The sequence below is a fragment of the Oreochromis niloticus genome, linkage group LG11 (assembly GCF_001858045.2).
Source record: "Oreochromis niloticus isolate F11D_XX linkage group LG11, O_niloticus_UMD_NMBU, whole genome shotgun sequence".
NCBI classification, from domain to species: Eukaryota; Metazoa; Chordata; class Actinopteri; order Cichliformes; family Cichlidae; genus Oreochromis; species Oreochromis niloticus.
In genome coordinates, this window is record NC_031976.2 from 20891075 (window position 1) to 20910109 (window position 19035).

The following is a 19035-nucleotide window of genomic DNA, read 5'->3' on the forward strand; positions in this document are numbered from 1 at the left end:
GCTAAAATCAGCCTCGGACCTGACCGAAAATAACTACCTTAAGGTCAATGTATTGGCTATGATGCTACAAAGTCTATTAATACTTGAAGTCTATTGGGTATCTGAATCTTATCAGGCTTTGGCCCCCACAGATAAAAACTCTGCTCGATATTCCACTAGGTTACTCACATTACAACGGCCTCTTACACCACAAGGTCATTTCAAGTCCCCGAAGTCTCCTTATCTCTATACTCTGGTGTATTGCACTGAATGAGTGTGTCCCACCAATAAAAACGTGTGTGTGTGTGTGTGTGTGTGTGTGTGTGTGTGTGTGTGTGTGTGTGTGTGTGTGTGTGTGTGTGTTGTCACTGAGACTGTGGTTACATAAACAACTCAATATATGCAAAAGATAAATAATCATGTACTCAAACCATTTAAATGCAATCATATTTATTTTGTTGTTTAGCCACATAAAAAAGGCTCAGATTGCAGTTGGCTCTTCACAGAAGAAGCTACATTCTTCACTAAAATGTGAAAGCAGAACACACACAAACCGCTTACAACAAAGTCCTAGTAGTAGACTACATGATGGTGGGGGAAGAACTACATCACTGACCAGGATATTTTTAAAAAAATCTTCAAACATTTGTCACCCATTTAAGAATAAAATGATATATATAAAAAACAATGACATGATTGGTGCGATTTACAGCATTTTGACACTCAAATTGACACTCAAATATTATATATATAAAGCTAGGATAAAGTGTAGAATTAACCTATAGATTTTTCTAACACAAGTGACTCAAATATTTTGGGTAGATAATTTTGTGATGTAATAAATATATTACCTTAATTTAATTTCAATGAAAAATACACACGTACATCTTCCCTAATTTAAAAATATCTAATTTGAAAAATAAATGAATTTTAATTTGTTAGGATGTTTTAAATGAGTGTCTATAATTTGGAAGGACTTTCTTTCAAAGGAAAAAAGAGCAAAAACAAGAAATAAACGACATTTAAATCATTTAACTTGAGAAACTACATCATAGCAGAGCGTACTGAAAAATATACCAGTAAATACACACATATATGGAAAATAAATCATTGTTTTTAGTCAAATTTTTGTCGTTAAATAAAAAAGGTAAGTTCTCACTAAAATGTGTTGTATAGTCAATATATCTTTTTTCTGGCAGATTATATTAACTATACAGCAAAAGCTAAAAGAAAACATCATATGTGAAAAACAAAACAAAACAAAGAACAACTAAAGGAGTAAATAGTTTGTATCCTTATCTGCACAACTGCTGGACCAACAGGAGAATCAACCAATCAATTCCACAGTGTGTTCAGTGGAGTGAGATGAGCTGATGCTGTCCAGCTACCCATAAACCTCTCTGTTCTGCTTATTAAGGGTGCAGATGCAGAACAGCGGAGTGGCAAATCAGAGAGGACAAACGCTGTCCCAGGTCCCATTATTAACATACAGCACCAGATTCTAGTGTCCAGTTTCTGGGTTTACGGTCAACCCAGTTCAACTCCAGTACAACCAGTTTAATCCCAGCAGGGGGCGCAGGAGCCCAGCCTCACTCTTCGAGAATATTCCCCAGTTCCTCCGAAAATGCCTTTTGTTTCAAAATCTAATTAGTTAAAAAAGTAGAACACATGTGTCTCGATCACGTCAGAAACGAGGCAATGAAGGATCATTCAGGTATTTGCGCATGGCAAAGTACAGCATGTCAGAACAAAGTAAGGAAGTCACCAGCTAACTGAGTGACCTCTAACCTGAGCCGCTAAGTACAGTAGTATGTGTTTATTTGGCCACTTTTCACCAGGTTGAAAATGAGAAACAAAACAAGAAACAAACAAACAAACAAAAAAAAAAAAAACTTGGTACGAGTCCAGACTGACTCATTATTCCTCTGAAATCAGACTGGGATATGAGTCTTTAGACAGGTTTAGCTGTAGAATTGATATTAAGTGGTATTACTTACACAACAGGTAGGAAAACAAAATAATCAGAAATGAATCATTGTGATTCATAATGTCAGTTCCTGACTCACTGTGGCCCCGTTTTGGAGAGGATGTCCGATTCTTTCCAGATTTTCACACGTAAACAGCCACAAGGCAATAAGTGTCATTTTGCAATAGCTTAGCAAATATGGCATTGTGTAATACACAAGTAGTGCAGACTGCAAGGCGTACTTGCACGCCCCATTCCCACGGAGAACGGGTGTGAGGTCACTGATGAGGACGGACAGTTCAGGTAGTCAACAGGAGGATGATGAGGAGGAGAGGAGATGAAGCTGTCCTCAGTGAGGATCCACTACTACGAGGTACCTTTTCTGAAACAGAGAAGTATGAAAAATCTTCAACCGATACACGACATAACTGAATTTCCTCAAATCTATTTTCCAAGATTTGGGCTTGTCCTTGCTCATCAAGAGAGATCTAAACAGTGACAGGATACGATGTTAACTCAGATAACAACTGGCCTTCAAATTAATAGCAACAGTTTTGCAAAGCTTCTGGGTTTTCTGAGTAGCACTAGATGAACTGACTGGCTTAAACAAAGCCCTGACCCCAACCCCATTAAACACTTTTAGGTCAAACTGGAGCACTGATTGTGTTTTACATCTTGTCAACTAACATCAGCGCCACAAATCACTAATGCCCTCGTGGTCGAATTGGTTAAAATCTCTCTGTGGAAACTTCCCAGGCCAGTGGAGGCTGGTAAAGCGACACATCAATGTCCATTAATTCAGCAATCGCTTTTGTTCCACTTCTTTTGACTTGTTTATGTTACGTTTAAAGCGTGTTTGAACATTGCAGTAAATGAGAGAAGACACAGAGGTATGACCTGTCTGTTCATCGTGTGAGCATGCACATATGGCGGAAAGACTGTAAGTAACTTGAGTTTAAGACGTTGCATCTCACCTTGTTTTTGTTTTGAGCCTTCTGATGCTGGAATAAGGAAGTGGGATGGGGGGGGTGGGGGTGGGAGAGAAAAGATTTAGATAAAGTTGAGGCAAAGAAACAAGTTGCTGATTAGTCATTTTTCCATGCTTAACTTTCTCAATAAAGCTGCTGCTTTGTGGAACAAGAGGAGCAAGAAACAGACAAATGACCAGGGGAAGGTATTTACCATTACTCAAAGACTAACGCCATGAAAAATGAGTACTGACTGGCTGTGCAACCCTAAATATGTCCCCTATGCAAATTCTTCTAAAGGTCGGATAAAAAAAGAGCTTGAGAAGCATGGCAACAGGAAAAGATAGTGTTATGTAAATTAGAAAGAGTAAGAATGATCAAGATTATACAGAGGGGATACAGGAAATGAAAAAGAGGGAGGGAAAAATAAAAGAAAATTCAAAATGACAGAGCGAAACCAAGAAGTGGACAGAAGATGAAAGGGAGAGCAGTGGAGACTCGAGTGAGAAAGTACGGCAAAAAAAAAGAAAAAAAAAAAAGAAGGTTGGAAAGATTGAAACAAGGTCAGACAGAGAGAAAAGGGAGGGAGAGAAAGAGACGGGATAAGAGGGTGTTTGTGTCTGGGCGTCACTTTCTCAGCAGGAGGGGGACTAAAAGGAAATAATGGAGGGAAGAATGGAGGATGCTATGATGCAGGAATAGGGAGGGCTTAAAGAAAGGACAAAAAAAACACAGGTAGTGGGGCTAAAAACGGTTAAAAATCCCTCCTGATACAGAAGCGCCATATAATACCAGTGAGAGCGTACAGAGGGGTCAGGGAACGAGGATGAGCTTGCACAATTGCAGGTGTTATTAAATGAATCTATGGCCTTGAACCAACCTCAGAGAACTGCAACCCTGAACAAGACACACAAACTGCATTTATTTCCTGGAGATGTAACCGTAACTTAACTGCTTGTGTGCACCCATAAGGAAGACGTGTCCCCATAACGTGACTGCAGATTTCAGACCCCACAACATTAATAATACCTGCACCACACACACACACACACACACACACACACACACACAGGCAGAATGCTTATCGATGATGCCAGGATAACTAACGCCACATCCCACAGTTTCTTCCTGTGTGACTGTTATGCTGACACAAGTCACTACATTATTTCTGTGCAAACAGTGACCATGTAAGGGTTAACAAAGGATTAGAGGTCTGGGCCTTGTTCAGAGCTTGTGTGAGTATGTGTGTGTAAGTGTGTGAGAAACAGCGGGAAAAACCCCCCAAAAGCAAACAGGCAAAAATAGCAGAGAGTTCCTACTTAAACTGTTTTTCTGCACTCCATGAAAATGTTCTCAAAATTTTTTATTTAAAATATGTACAATTAAAAAATATTTTAACGCATTTCAAAGAACACACAATTGCTTCTCATTTGCTGCCCCTCAAACTTGAACTTGTACAGTGAAAATATATTAATATTGTTATATAGGTGGACATTCGAATGGGAGAACTTATTCATGGTAGTTTTTTAAAAATAAAACCTGTATTTTAAGAGTAAAGCTTCTCAACGGTACACTAACAGTTAGCGTTACGTGTAGCATGCACGTAATGCGCAGTTGGAAAATAAAATTTGCTCATAAATGCCTTGTGTTTGCCCGGGTGTGTTTGATATGTGTGTTTTGATCCGACTTTAATCACATCATTTGCGCAGAAGCCGAATGTTCGGACATTCGTTTGTGTCAACATCACAATTTTGGTCATGGTGAGCCCCCCGCGACAAAATGGTGCCCATGGTGGCGTGACTGCAAGAAGAGTGCCCTCTCTGCACTGCAGTCAGAAACAAGCCGCATGTGTAACTGTACATGCACAACCATGGTTAAGTGAATGTGTGTGTATGGCGGCGGAAATGTGTGTGTGTTCTTCAGTCAGCATAACGCCCCACTGCAGAGACAGACAATGTTCCACCATCCCACCTCTCCTCTCATGCCGCCATTTTACACAAGCAGGAGGTAACGTTAACCAAATCTGATTTTTTAATCGCTTAACTGAAAAACAAAAATAAAATCGCGAACGAATAACGAAACGCGCAAATCGATGAAGACGGGGAAAGTCCATTTTGAGTCCGAAGTTCGGGATCCGAGCGAGCTCGGCTGGGCGAGCGGTTTGTGCACGTCGCTGTTCGAGTCTTGTCCCTGAGTATAATGAGTTCAGAGGGTACAAAGGTATTTGGGCGGGAGGGGAGGGGGTTAAGGAGGGCACTGGAGTAAGAAATTAGGAAAAAAATGGATGGAAAAAAGGGAGAAAGAAAGTGGGGAAAATGGTGAAGCTCTGTAAACTGAAATGAATGTAACGGACTGCTCACAGCAGGAGAACGGCAGAAAAAAAAGGGAAGAGAGACAGAGAGAGAAAGGGAATCAATTAGAGAGAGAGGAGAGTTGGTCTGTAATGGTTTCTCACAGTAGGACGGCTGAAAAACAGAAAGGCACCGAGACAGAGTGACAAGAAGAACAAGAGAGATAAACACAACAGGATGAGTTTTAGGGAAAAAGTTGCAGCGTAACAAAAAAAAAAGAAAAAAAGGTGAGCGTAGAGTAAGAGGCAAAGCGAGCCAATGAAAGATGCAATTGAGGGCTGCAGGGCGCCACAGATTTCACACGACAGCAGTCTGCTGATGCCGATTCAAAGCCCTGTTTTCTGATGCAACACAGGCTTTCAGCAAAGTCCTTTCTCTTGTGTGATTCCTGACAGTTTTGCTCAATTAAACATCACATCGTCACACACATCGCTGTGCTAAAATTCATAACCGAAGCCTAAAGAGCCGAAACGCGCTTTACAATACGACAAAAAAACAAGTTAGGGAAACAACGTCGCGGAGAGCCATGTGTGCAGAACATCATTAGGAGCCTCCCGTATCAACGAGTCTGCCCTGCCTAGTTTGTTGTGTTCTTCGGTTAAATTAAGGCGATAAACACACATTCACACACTGGAGAGGAGATCGAGGGACCGGAGAGTGGTAGCTGACCTTGGAGCAATGACAGCGTACCTGATGGACTCGCTCACTGTCACCACTCTGTCCTTCAGTCCGATGTGAGGCAGTGGGTTGTTTTGTGTGTGTGTGCACTCCTATAATAAATTCAAACAGCCACAACAGGGGCATCCCCGTATTGAACTTTTAATTATATGGGCTTCTTTCTGTAAAAAGAGGAGGAGGAGGGAGGGAGGTGCGTGTTTTGAAGTTTAGATAAGAGATGTAGCTGAAGGACAGGAGCTGCCATCACCAGCGGCCACACACACACACACACACACACACACACACTCAGCGAGTATAAAGGCACTGTGTGCCCTGCTGCCATGCTACCTGTCAGATAAAAGGGAACCTGAGCAGGAAGGAACTAGGGAGTATGCGAGGTGTTACCACAGGGAACAACACAACAACAGCTGTGGTAAACCGCCACTAATGGACAGCCAAAGAGAGAAAGAGAAATCCTACAACTCTCCTTCATCTCCTCTCTCATCCATCTAATTTGCTCCCATCTCGCCGGCCTCATGCATGCTCATCCCAACGCACTCGCCGCACAGCATGTGCGCGACAGAGATGGAGCGAAGAAGAGAAACGGGAAGACGGGGAGTCGGTGAATAACTGTAGATATGGAGATACAACAAAGAGATAGAGAGAACACGGGAAAGATGGAGGAGGTGGAGTGGGGCGGGGTCTGGGGGTGGGGTGGGAGAGTCGGGTGGAGGACGTGTAAGACACTGCCATGGATGGTGCCTAGATTAGTTTTGCTCCAGTAGCGAAAGATCATAAAAAATGAGGAAGGGAGGAGAGAGCTGAAGAGACAGAGAGAAGGGGGGGATTAGTGCCACTTCAGGAATGACAGAAGACTGAAGAAAGAAAGAGCAGGAGGTTGGAGTAGTGGGGGGAGTCGAAGACAAGGAGACGGAGATCCTGAAATTTAGTCGGGATTAGTTTTGGTTAAGAAATAGGATGAGAGGCTGAGAGGGGAAAAAATGAGACAAGGAACAGTACATTGACGTATGTGTATCTTTGAAGGGGAAGTCTTTCTGCTATGAAGTAAATAGATTTTTACAGTAAAGTCAAGATTGCGCTCAGGTCTCCCTGCATGCACGATCCAGGTGATTGCAAATATTTTGACTATTTTTGGCTCAGACGGGCTGATCAGGGAAAAGCTGTCAGAAGGTCAGGACTGCATTAGCATTTTCTCACTGAACAACTATCTGTGGTATTTCTAATTAATGACAGCAGGATAATTAGCATATAAAAAAGTCATCAGCCTTCATTCTGGTAATAACGCAGCAAATTACTCCCCGTATCACCAGGACGGTGAGAACCATTCGGAGACGGCTGGAGCTCCTTTGGAGCTGATTGATTAGACAACCACGAAACTAGTTTCTTTAGTACAAGTGCGTGTTAGCGCAACAAACCCCCTGCAGATAACACTGGGATGGGAACTGGGACGGGCGTCTGAGACACGCATGTGGGGGTACACACACACACACACACACACACACTTACACTTGTACAAATTGAACTCCAGAAGAATGCACGCAAAGGCCCATAGATGCAGAAACCCACCAAAACAAAAAAAGCGCACTTGGTAGTACACATAGAAAGGCTCCCACGCACACACCGACAACTATACAGGGATTCCCACTGTGACTGGGCAACATTCCCAACCGGAATGGGCAGCTCACTGGACTGGAAGACTAACATTACTCCAGGCGGGCTCTGGATTAGATCAACTCTGGGAATTTCAGATGGGTGATTGAGAGAGAATGAGGAAGGTAGTTTTAAAAAAAAAAAAGAGAGAGATTGAGAGAGTAGGGGAGGGGTAAAATGTGTTTTAGAAGATGTCGTCTCATTTATATGGTAAAGATAAATATTTTGAAGCGTAAAAATGCGTTAGGTTTCAATGATTATAACACAGATTTTTAAAAAAGAGAAAAGAGAAGAAAGCAGAAGGTACATTAGAGGGGATAAGCAGAAGTCTAAACATGATGCTATACAGCCCATGTAGTAGAGATGTGAGAGGCAGAGAAAAGAGTGTCTTGGTGTACAAAGTGGGGCGGGGAGGGGTGAGCATGAAAGAAACAACAGATGAAAAGAGGAGTGTACTCACTGGGCGCACAGCACACTGTGACGCGCAACTTCATACATGGCAGAGGAGGGCCTTCATCTGTGGGTAGAGCTGGAAAGAACAAGGAAAAGAAAAAGATGCAAATAAGCTTAACACTTAATAAATCCCACAATCGGTTAGCCAATATTTAAAAAATTGTAATTAACACTTGCTGAATGAAACTCTTCCAAAACAAAAATGTACTCTTTGAGAAGTCCTGTGCTCCTGCTGGTGAATTCATATTTCAAGCTTAAGGAACAGCGAGGTTATTTATTTAAGTTTTCTGTTTTAACCATATCAATAACTCATGACATCTCCCCCCCAAAAAACACTCCCTGTGTGTACTTATCAGACTCATCTACACAACTAAATAAAAACAATGCGACACAATCGAGAGTGCAACCATTACAGAACGCAACACTTTCAATCCACTCAGATTATGGCTCACATGGGAACACAGGCAAACATCAGCGGTATTACCTGCCACTCTAACGCTGCTTTTGCAAATAAATGTGTCTGGAAACTGCAGTTAAAGGCTTTTTATCTTTGAATAAAAATGGCAACAAATTCAAGACCCAACACACAAGTCGAGTGTACGATTACCAACAGTTTGTCTCACTTTGTGCCGACACTTTCGACTGATAAGACGCAGCAAGTCCTGCGAGAAGTCTGTGGTAAAGCACAGAATAACAGTGGAGCTGTAGAACTGGGTTATGCTCATGACGACTGAAGCAGCTCCATCACAAACAGAAACTAGAAGGGCGATTTGAAAGTGCAGTAATCCAAAATTTGTTCAAACCTTGCGGTTTTAGCAGAAATGTAACACGCTCTTCGCTCGCCCATCTTTCACCTCTCTAAAACATGTCAAGTTATCCAGCTTTTCACAGCTCTTTTTTTTTTTTTTTTTTTTTTTTTTATTGTGCTCATAGAAAAACAAATAATACTGAAAATGAAACGAGGCCCATTATGCTAGCATAATGGGCCTTTTTCACAGAGTAGCCACTTCAACTTGTCATAGCAGAAAAAGCTAGTGTGCTACCACTGCTAAGCCAAAGAACCAGAGCTCTGTTTACCCAAATATGCTTTAAAGCTAAGTCGGTTATAAAATCTGTCTTACATGCACTTGTAAGTTTAAGAGAAAAGGCACTTTCCCCAAAACATTATAACTTAAGGGGCACTCAGAAGTGACAATAGATTAAAACGTTTCTACTAATCAATGTTAGCACATCGAGAGATTAAATATAGCTACACTGCCACAACACAGGTTCAAATGAACCGAGCAACTTAATATTAAGTTAATGGTTAAAAAAGATCGTCTAGTTTGTCATTTACTCCATACCCCAGTCTCAAAACAATTCACAATGATCATTATTTATGTCCCATCTTAACACAAAATGTTAATTCAGATTTTTCAGAAACATCGAATGTGTTTTCTAAAGTTCTACTTTTAGCTGGCAGGATCCAGAGTTTATTAACAGACCTTCTAGATCTACATTCAGACATGTAAGCGGTCAAACTGAATGAATAAATTGCTGCATCTACTCGTCACACACTGGTACATTTTTTCCAGATAAAACAAATTTCAGAAAGTCAGAAAGCAGGTGGGAACACGGTGGATGTATAATCTCTACTTTAGCAACTTTCATAGGAATAAATGGAGTGACAACCATCTACACCCACTGGCCACTTTGTTCGGCACAGAAGGTCAACTCGTTGTTAATGCAAATATCTAATCAGCTATTTGTGTTGATCACATGACAGCAGTGCAACACATTTAAGCACGTAGACATGATTGAGACGACCTGCTTCCACTGACCACCAGAACGTGGACGGCGATTAAAGTTACATTGAACGTAGCATGGTTGTTGGTGCTAGACTGGCTGGTGTAAGTATTTCAGGAACTGATGTTTTACTTGGATTTTCTAGGTTTTAGAGAGAAAAACTGAAAACATCCAGTGAGCAACAGTTCTCTAGGCGATGTCAGAGGTCAACGAAAAATGGCCAGGCAATAGTAACTTAACTCATTTGTTACAAGCAAGCTATGCAGTGCACAACCATGTAAAATCTTAAAGCACAGCTGAAGACCACAGCAGGCGCCAGTCCTGTCAGCTAAGAATAGAAAAGTGAGTTCACTCGGGTTCACCAAAACTGGACAACAGAAGTTTGGAAAAATGTTGCCTGGACTTTCTGCTGCAACACTCAGATGTTAGAGTCAAAATGTGGTGTAAAAATAAAAGCATCCTGCTTGTATTAACAGTTCAAGCTGGCGGTGGTGTAACGGTTAGGGATATTTTCTTTGCACACCTTACTACAAACATTGTTTAAAACACCACAGCCTACCTGAGCATTGTTGCTGGTCATGTCTATCCCTTTATGACTACAGCAGGAGAACGCACAAATCATCTTAACCTGGTTTCTTGAACATGAAAATCTGTTCGGTGTACTTGAATGAACTCCACGGTCACCAGATCTAAATGCAACATCGGATGTGGTGGAATGATAGATTCACATCACAGATGTTCAGCCAAAAACTCTGCAGCATGTGTGACGCTATCCCGTCAATATGAACCAAAACGTTCCCAGCACTTCGTTGAAAACGTGCCACGAAGAATTAAGGGAGCTACCAGTAAAGAGCAGTAAAAACTGTAAAAGGAATGAGTGTGCTTGTTATTAGCAACGCTGGTTTGATTCCATTGTGGTTTTTGAGGGCCCTGTATAGTGGAAAAAGTGACACGTTCCAGTCTTTTTGTTAAATGGTGAAAAAAAAATGCATTGTAATTTTATGACACTTGACTCTGAATAAAGTCCACCAGTTCATAGTGTTTCAACTTAAAACTTTTGTTGAGTGTTTCTGTATTTATGAGTTTTCCTATTTGTAATAATTTACTGTTGACTTGACCAAATGTCGAGTCCTTTGTTTTCCCGGCTTTCCTTTATCTGACGCATTTTTAAATGTCTTGTGATTGTTGTCAAAGCAGTGAGATCTGTTGTTCTAAGCTCTCTTTGTCACCATTGCTCTGGCCTTAAATTGTCCACTGTTGGGAAGAGCTGACTATCAGAGGATGTAAAGGTGTTTCCTGTTTTTGGGGATCTAGTTATGGAGACCCAATGGGTCTTGGTCAGCAGGGTGAGCAGTAGGGCAGAGACCAGGAGACAGTGGGTTGTCACTGTCATAGTCTGTGGGAGAGATGAGCTGAGCCCGGCTCAGACTCAGCCAGCTAATGCCATTAGTGTTTCTAATACCATTGTACTGTTCTCCCGGGCTAATGCCATTATGCAGTCTCCGGTGCTGCGGCCCATTCAGTGCACACACCCCAGGGCCAGACATTTGGACCAACTTTACGCCTTATCTTTGATGTGGACAAAACACACACAATCGCCCAGAGCCCGATGTGGCCCAAACCAGGGGGTAAGATCTATTGTTGCTTTTCTGTGAACTGGCATGAACTACCACAATAGCCCAGTGTGCATGTGCGTACATACATACGTTTGTGTGTGTGTGTTAGTGTGTGTGAGCATGTCTCATACCCTCACAATGCTCCATTGTCCCTCAGACCGCAGCAGTAATTTATGTAAAGATTCTTTCTTTTCCTCCATTTCCATCCATCACTTTTGTTGTTCCCCACTTTTCTCTCTCCCATTTGGGTTCCACTCATCCATCCTCCCATCCCTTTCTCCCCCCACCCTTCCCGTACTGTGAGACTGTGTCCATCTTTTGCTCTTTTTCTCCCCGTGTCACTCTTCCACGCTTCTCTACCTTCGCCTGCTTCTCTGCCTGCCTTTTTTTCCCTCCCTCACTGTCGCCGTGTATTGATCTCGATTTCTTCCACCTACACTTTTTTGTCTCTTTGTTGTCACCCTTCCGTACTATGCATTCGCTTGACTCTTTCATTCTTTGCTTTTCGTTTCATGCCCTCCCCCCTCTTGGACTTACACCAGAAGTTGTAAAAAAAGCAAGCAAAAAAAAAAAAAAAAAAAAAAAAAAAAAAAAAAAAAAGGCAACTGATTTTACAGCCACTAAGCCATCTTCTGTATCTTTCCCTCCCTTTTTTTCCCTCCAGTGGTTTGAAATAAATGAGTGAGGGGAGAGGATTGCAGGAGGATGTCACGGAGAAACCATCACTTAAATTGTGCAACAGCCTACAGGTTTATGAAAACATCATATTAATGTCATTCAGCATGAATTTATGGATAACATTAATGGCTTTCAGAAAGCTGCAGTTTGCCGACACTCATAAAAAACACGCTGGCTTAAGCAACAGTGAAACCTTTTTATCCTTTAAATATGTAAGGCTTTCTGGCCACCACATCATCTCCTGCACAGGTGTCTTTGCACAGATTGATGAACTCAAACATTAAATATTTAGATTTCTTTTTCTTTTGGGGCTGTTTTATTAGGGTGCCAGTGTAAGGAGCCTGAGCGAATATTCATTGTTTCACTTAAACACAGATTGTGCACAGCAAAAACGTATGCTATTGATCTTATTTAAATAATCACGTGACAAAGACTGGGAATTAATGTCAATATAATATCGATACTTCTGAAATGTCAACTGTAGTGCTGAAATGCCCCGAAATGTGGCATTAGGAGTTAGATAGAAACAAAATAATGATTAATACTAATGATTTCAGATGCTTAACTCATTAATACTTAACATTTATTTAATATTAAATACTTCAGATTCAAGGCCACATTATTTTTATGGTAAACTAAAACTCATATGGCGTTTGTTGGCTGGACAATCAAAAAATCTCAGGGCACTGATATAATGGAAACATTTGTATCCATTTATTCATATTTCTGGAAACTGACAAGAATCAAAGTAACGAATAACAACAACAACATGCAGACCGATTTGTCTGCGTATAAGCTTCAAAATTGTTGCATATTAAGAGCTGTTTGACATTTGATATCTCTAAAAATCAGACAATTAAGTTAGGAATCTTTTGTATGGCTGCTAAATAACTAACGGTATATCTATTTGTTATATCTGTCAAATGACTGATCATCAAACATGGCATGTCAGAAAATTTCATATAACACTGAGCTCAAGCTGTGATATGTTTGACTCTCTAAATCGGTTTACCCTCTCCCAACACTCAAAAACATACACATCATCTACTCACAGCTGTAGTAGTAGTGTCTCCCTGGCAGAAACTCAAACCCCAGTGAGAAGGGCGTGAACCTTTGGATCTTTTCTGAGAAGCGCACTGGTCCAAATGGAGCAAAAGGGGTGTTACACTCCCACCTCTTGATGGCCCCTCTGGTCTCTACGCAGCCTTGGAACGACTCTTCTCCCACCAGGTAGAGGGCAAGGGTCTCTGGCTGCCCGTGACCCACGGCCTCCTCGTTGGGGTAGTGGGGGCAGTAGATGTCCAGGTAATCGTTGAAATTCAGCTGGACAGATAGATCACCTGCTGTTAACCTGGAAGGAAGAACGACAACGGCATTAATATTGCATGTAGCAATTAGAGACTGATACATGACTGAAGGAGGGGGGAGGCGGTGATAGACTGCAGACACGTAGAGAAAGTGCGAGAGAAAGGACAGGAATTCCACAATTTTCCAAATGCACATCCAACACTTGTGACAGGCAATAAAACAACATTTTGATCTTTTAAATTCAAGAATTTGTTGGGATTCAAACGCTAGAACTACACTTCCAGACCAGTGACGATGCTGAGTGTCAGCTAGAGAGAGCAAAAATTCCTCACATGCTAATTAAGACCACTGAGGGGAGTTCAGCGTAAAATAAACTCGACTCCCTCTCCTTTCCACTCTCCCACTGCACAGCACAGATAGTGCAGTGGGAGATAGACAGATAGATGTGTGTACAAACGTAAGCGGATGTGCATGTGCATGTACAACCATGTCAGTCAAGGCTGACTGGAGTTTGGCATAACAACAACTCTGGACAAGACAGCATCATTAGGACAGAGGAGCTGCATAATGTGCAATCTTTCAGAGCGAGGATTCTGACTTCCTGTCAGCCCGCAGTATAAAGAGTTTCCCATGTACAAGCTAATATGTGAACGAGAGAATGAGAATAAAGTCAGAGGGAAGTAGACGTAGGACAAAGCAAGAGAGGTTAACTTAACATAAAGATATCATAAGACCTCATGAAAGAAAGCGGGAGACCAGAAATAGGAAGGGAAACGTGTGACAAATGGAGGAAAGGCGTGTGAGTGATGAAGAGACATGAGAGGGGTCCCACAGGCAGACAGGAGGAGGTTGGTGAAAAGAAAGTTTTGGAGACAGGATGAAGAAAAGCTGGAACAAAATATGTTTAAAAAGAAGCTAAAGGAAGAAGTTGGACATACAGGTGCAAAAAGTGGAGTAAAGAGAAAAGTAAAGTGTTTTAATTAGTGACCCCAGAGAGCCTGAGTGCAGACACACAGAGAGAAGAACAACGGAGTGGAAGAAGAGAGGAGACGGACTTTAATTGGTCTCCTCTTCGCATGGAGTGCAGGAGAAAAGAATGAGGGGCAGAATGTGGCTTGGGCAGAAGGTTCAGGTCCGTCAGTGGGAGTCTTTATAGAGGGGTGACAGAGCGGAGGAGAGAGGAAGGAGTGCTGGGAGTCAGTGAAGGGGAACATGGGAGGGAAAAGGAGCGTGGAATGGGGAGGGGATGGCGGTGGTGGTGCACGGCAGAGTACTCTGAAGTTAAGTAGGCGGACAGAGAGTAGACCAAAAGAATAAATAAGAGGAAGAAATCAGTGTGGAGAAGGAGGAGGATGAGACAGAAGTGATGCAAGCCGAAATGAAACGGATAGAAATGACAGGAAGCAAGAGACTGAGACGGTCCAACAAATCTGCAGAGAGTATCAAAGATGGATGGAGCAATGAGAGGAGAAATGACAAGAGTGTCGGCGAGAAGGAGGCCAAAGCTCAAAAAGTAGAATAGAAATGAGCGTTGTGTTAACTCTGAAGCTGAGCGTGCAGCAGGTGTGTATTTCTGTGTGAGACCAGAAAAGCAGAAAGGCATGTGCGACTATGTGTGTGTGTGTCTTGGGGATGCAGGTGAGACCCTGGAGGCAAATCTCACCAAAGCTGCTTCCTGCTCAATAGTGACCGTGCAGAATTGGCAATCTATCCACAGGACAGGACACCATCGATCAGGATCCCTCGCTCAGGACACACACACGCACACACTCTCCCCTGATCAATATCCCCTCTGTGAATTTGTGTTTGTGTGCGCAGTTATGTCCGATAGCTCTATTACCTGTGTGCTCCAATTACAGCTGTAGAAAAGCACTTGAATTTCTAGTTAAGAGAACACTAATGCAAAAAAGCACATACACACAAGCACAACACTACATTTACTCTTCATACTACCTGTGGTGATTTTTAAAGCCCCTCTGGGGCAGAGAAATGTTTGCTTAGGTGCGCCAGCTGTGGAAGTGTGTGTGCAGGCGTGTGTGTGTGTGTGTGTGTGTGTGTGTGTGTGTGTGTGTGTGTGTGTGTGTGTGTGTGTGTGTGTGTGTGTGTGTGTGTGTGTATGTGCACGTAATAATAGACGCATGCTGTGTCAACATGCTGCACTCCCTGCTGCACCCCCTGCTATACATGTCATTCAGTTCCAGCTTCTTCTGCATTCCTTAGGTCCCGTTTTCCCCACCCAAAAGCCCACTACGCATTCTTCCTTACTCCCTGCTTCTACTCCATCTCCTCCCTTGTTGTTCTCCGCTCTGGATGACGTGAACCCATCCTCCATCTATTTCTTCAGACTGCATTCTCCCTCCTATTTTTGACTTCTCTCTATCCCATATTACCCCACTCGCTACCCCACACAACCTTCCAACCTTGGGTTGCACCATATGTATGCCAGCAATTACAGAGTTGGTGTGCTGTACTGATGTCAAACTGTCAGCCCTCTTTCTCGCCTCTTCCACCCCCCCTCTCTCTGGTCCTAGTAGGCTTGGGTACGCCCTAATTACACTCAGCATCCTCCCCTCCTGCCAGCCGCCATGCAGCAGAGTGGTGACAGCACAGGGGCATCATGGGAGCACTGTGGAGCTGTGGGTGTCATAGAACAGAGCGCTGAAGCAGCCTATCGGTGGGAGAAACCTATGGAAGCAACAAAGAGGATTGGCTGGGTCCAGAGGGAGAGGGAAAAAACACAGAACACACACTCACTGCATTTTGGCACACGTTGGCGGGAATACACACAAACACATGTTCACAAGCACCAGGACATGAAAGTACTTCAGGAGAATAAAACATGCTCTGTCCCTCATGCCACAGGGCGATCAATGACACCCTTCTGAGGACTGGTGCAAGCTTGTGGTTGATAAAGAAAAATCTCACAGAGGAGCAGAATCAAAAATAACATGCTGGGTTCTTCAGTGAAGAACTTGAAAAGACCAACATTTATCCCCTTATAATCACAGGAAATCAAATGTGGAATTGAAAGACTGCACATAGCTGACATGCTGCGGATGTGTCCATGTAAATGTGTGCAGACAAAGGCAAAAGTGTGCGTGTGCAATAATAATGAAATGCAGGGAGTTCACTGTGGCAGAGACCTTTGATCCTTTAATATGAGAGAATAATTAAAGGAGCAACAATCTTGCAACACAGCTTCGGGAATACAGAAAGGATACTTGATCACGCACAGCAGCTGCATGCTATGCATCTTGAATATACTAGAGCACTTAATGAAAGTGCTTCACATAAACACCGGGGATACAAATATTCTGCTACAATGAAAGTGCTAATAACATACTTACACTGTACTTTGCATGCCGAATGAATGCAGGAAATGCATATATACAGTAGGTTAAATAAACAAAGCCCTCAGTAAAAGTCTATTGGTTCCTTCAGGTGACAATACACTGCAAAAACAAAATCTTACCAAGAGTATTTGTCTTATTTCTAGTCAAAATTATCTCATTACACTTAAAATAAGACAGAATCAGCTAAAGGGCAATATTTCAGTAAGCTAAAGTAACTTGTTTCAAGACAGTAAATCTTAAAACTAGAAAAAAACTAGACAATTTTCACTTGTTTCATTGACAGATTTTTTCACTTATTTCAAGCTAAAATATCTTGTATTAAGTAAAAAAATCTGCCAATGAAACAAGTGAAAATTGTCTAGTTTTTTTTCTAGTTTTAAGATTTACTGTCTTGAAACAAGTTACTTTAGCTTACTGAAATATTGCCCTTTAGCTGATTCTGTCTTATTTTAAGTGTAATGAGATAATTTTGACTAGAAATAAGACAAATACTCTTGGTAAGATTTTGAGTTTTTGCAGTGTAGGAGGCCAGAAGGCTTGGTCTAGCTTGACTCCTTCTTTGGTCAATCACAGCAGGATGACTGTTAACTCTGGGCACTACGCTGACTAGGCACAGCACGCCAGGGTCACCCTACCTTGGCTAGGCATAGCGTGACACAGTTTCAGTCTTCATGTTGGATACTGTAGTAACACAGATCTTTGGTGCTTTCAAGAAATTTACGCTTGTAAAGTGTTGTTCATTTTTCTTTTCTTTGTGCATTGCACGATGGGTGGGAAATCACCTTATGATGAAAGATGAGTGGATGCAAGGTGAGTCATTACTCAAAATGAATAAAGCAACTTCAATATTCACATACAACCATAATGACTGTCATAGTTTTTAATTACTGTTCACTGTTAATGAACACAAACACTGTACTCTTGACCAGCTACAAACTGTCTTGCGACTCATAACCTTGAAGGGAATGGAAACCCATGGAGTCATATTGGCTTTATTGCACCATAAAATTTAATGCAACAGTACTCCGCTGTAGCATAAACTGTTCCATTAAGTACGGAATTTGCAGTCAGTTTTGACACTGGAGTCGATGATACAAAGTTTCTCAGGCAAACTTACTCATTAGCGAATGAGCTATCTGACAAGTTAGCAGGATGCAGGAGCTGAAATATACTGAAATTTGTTTGGGCTTTTGCCTTAATTGGATAGTGACAGCGGAGGTGGACTGGAAAGCGGGGAAAGAGAGAGGGGAAGACATGCAGCAAAGGACTGGTCGGACTCGAACCCGAGCCGCTGCTTTATGGCCATGCCATACAGTATGTGGTCACCTGCTCTCCCACTGAGCTAAACCGGTGTCACTGAAATACGGAAAAATATTACCAATGCCCCACCAGCCACAGCAGCTCTGCAATTAGCTCTACCCAATATGTAATCAACCCACAGACTGTATGTAAAAGATCGACTGAGCCTCTGGGTCTGAAAAATAATTCCAGTGTGTCTTAAACCTGCGTTCTTTATAAAAGTCACCAAAAATAGTCAAACTAAAAAACCAAACAGCAAATACAAAAAACAAAAACAATGAATTAAGCTAATATTTAGGGTGTGGCTACTTTTGGATTTTTTAAAATATACAAATATATCCGCATTCAGTGTACCCAGTTTCCAATTCCAATTTTTTTTTGCTAAACAAAAAACAAGAGGGTGATAACCAAAATGATCAACTCGAAATTTCTAACCCCTTAAAGTCAGGTGTATCATATTTGGTGCATGACTTTTTGTGAGTTTTGTGATCAGTGTGATTTTTGTTTAAAGCACTCCATTTTGAAAAACACACATTTCCTGGCGATTGTTTCAGGCTTTAAAGGGTTAAAACAGGAAATCTCAGTAGTCATGTTCATCTTTTACATACAGTCTACATCTAATTTCTATCTGCTTCACAAAGACATACAGCCATGTAAAAATGTTTTTTGCATTGCTCCATATAGTCCTGTATTTTGCCCCCACCTGAATTAAACTAAGTAGCAGCCAGGTGCCGCTAATCCTGATTTACTGAGCATTAGTCAGGAGTGGTCGTCCCATCAGCCCATCAGCCCAAGGTCAGACCCTGCAATGCCCACAGAAGCTGTAAGAAAACCCCAAAAAGCAAAGAGCTACATGTCACATGTGAAGACTTTGGAGAGACAACAACAAAGCAGTTTCAGCCAAAACTCTCAGAAACCCAAACACATAATAACAGATAACAACCTCATACC

General features: G+C 41.9%; 1 protein-coding gene across 1 annotated transcript in view; it reads right to left on the minus strand.

The window, feature by feature from the left end:
* Positions 1-412: 412 nt before the first annotated feature.
* efna4 (ephrin A4) overlaps positions 413-19035 on the minus strand; it is a 34104-nt gene continuing 15481 nt past the window's right edge. Inside the window, exons 2-5 of the mRNA XM_005472661.4 lie at positions 13177-13475; positions 8053-8121; positions 2920-2946; positions 413-2327 (exon numbers count right to left, since the gene is read on the minus strand). Coding sequence (XP_005472718.1) covers positions 2245-2327; positions 2920-2946; positions 8053-8121; positions 13177-13475 — 478 coding nt within the window. The 3' untranslated portion in view covers positions 413-2244. The remainder of the gene's footprint in view (positions 2328-2919; positions 2947-8052; positions 8122-13176; positions 13476-19035) is intronic.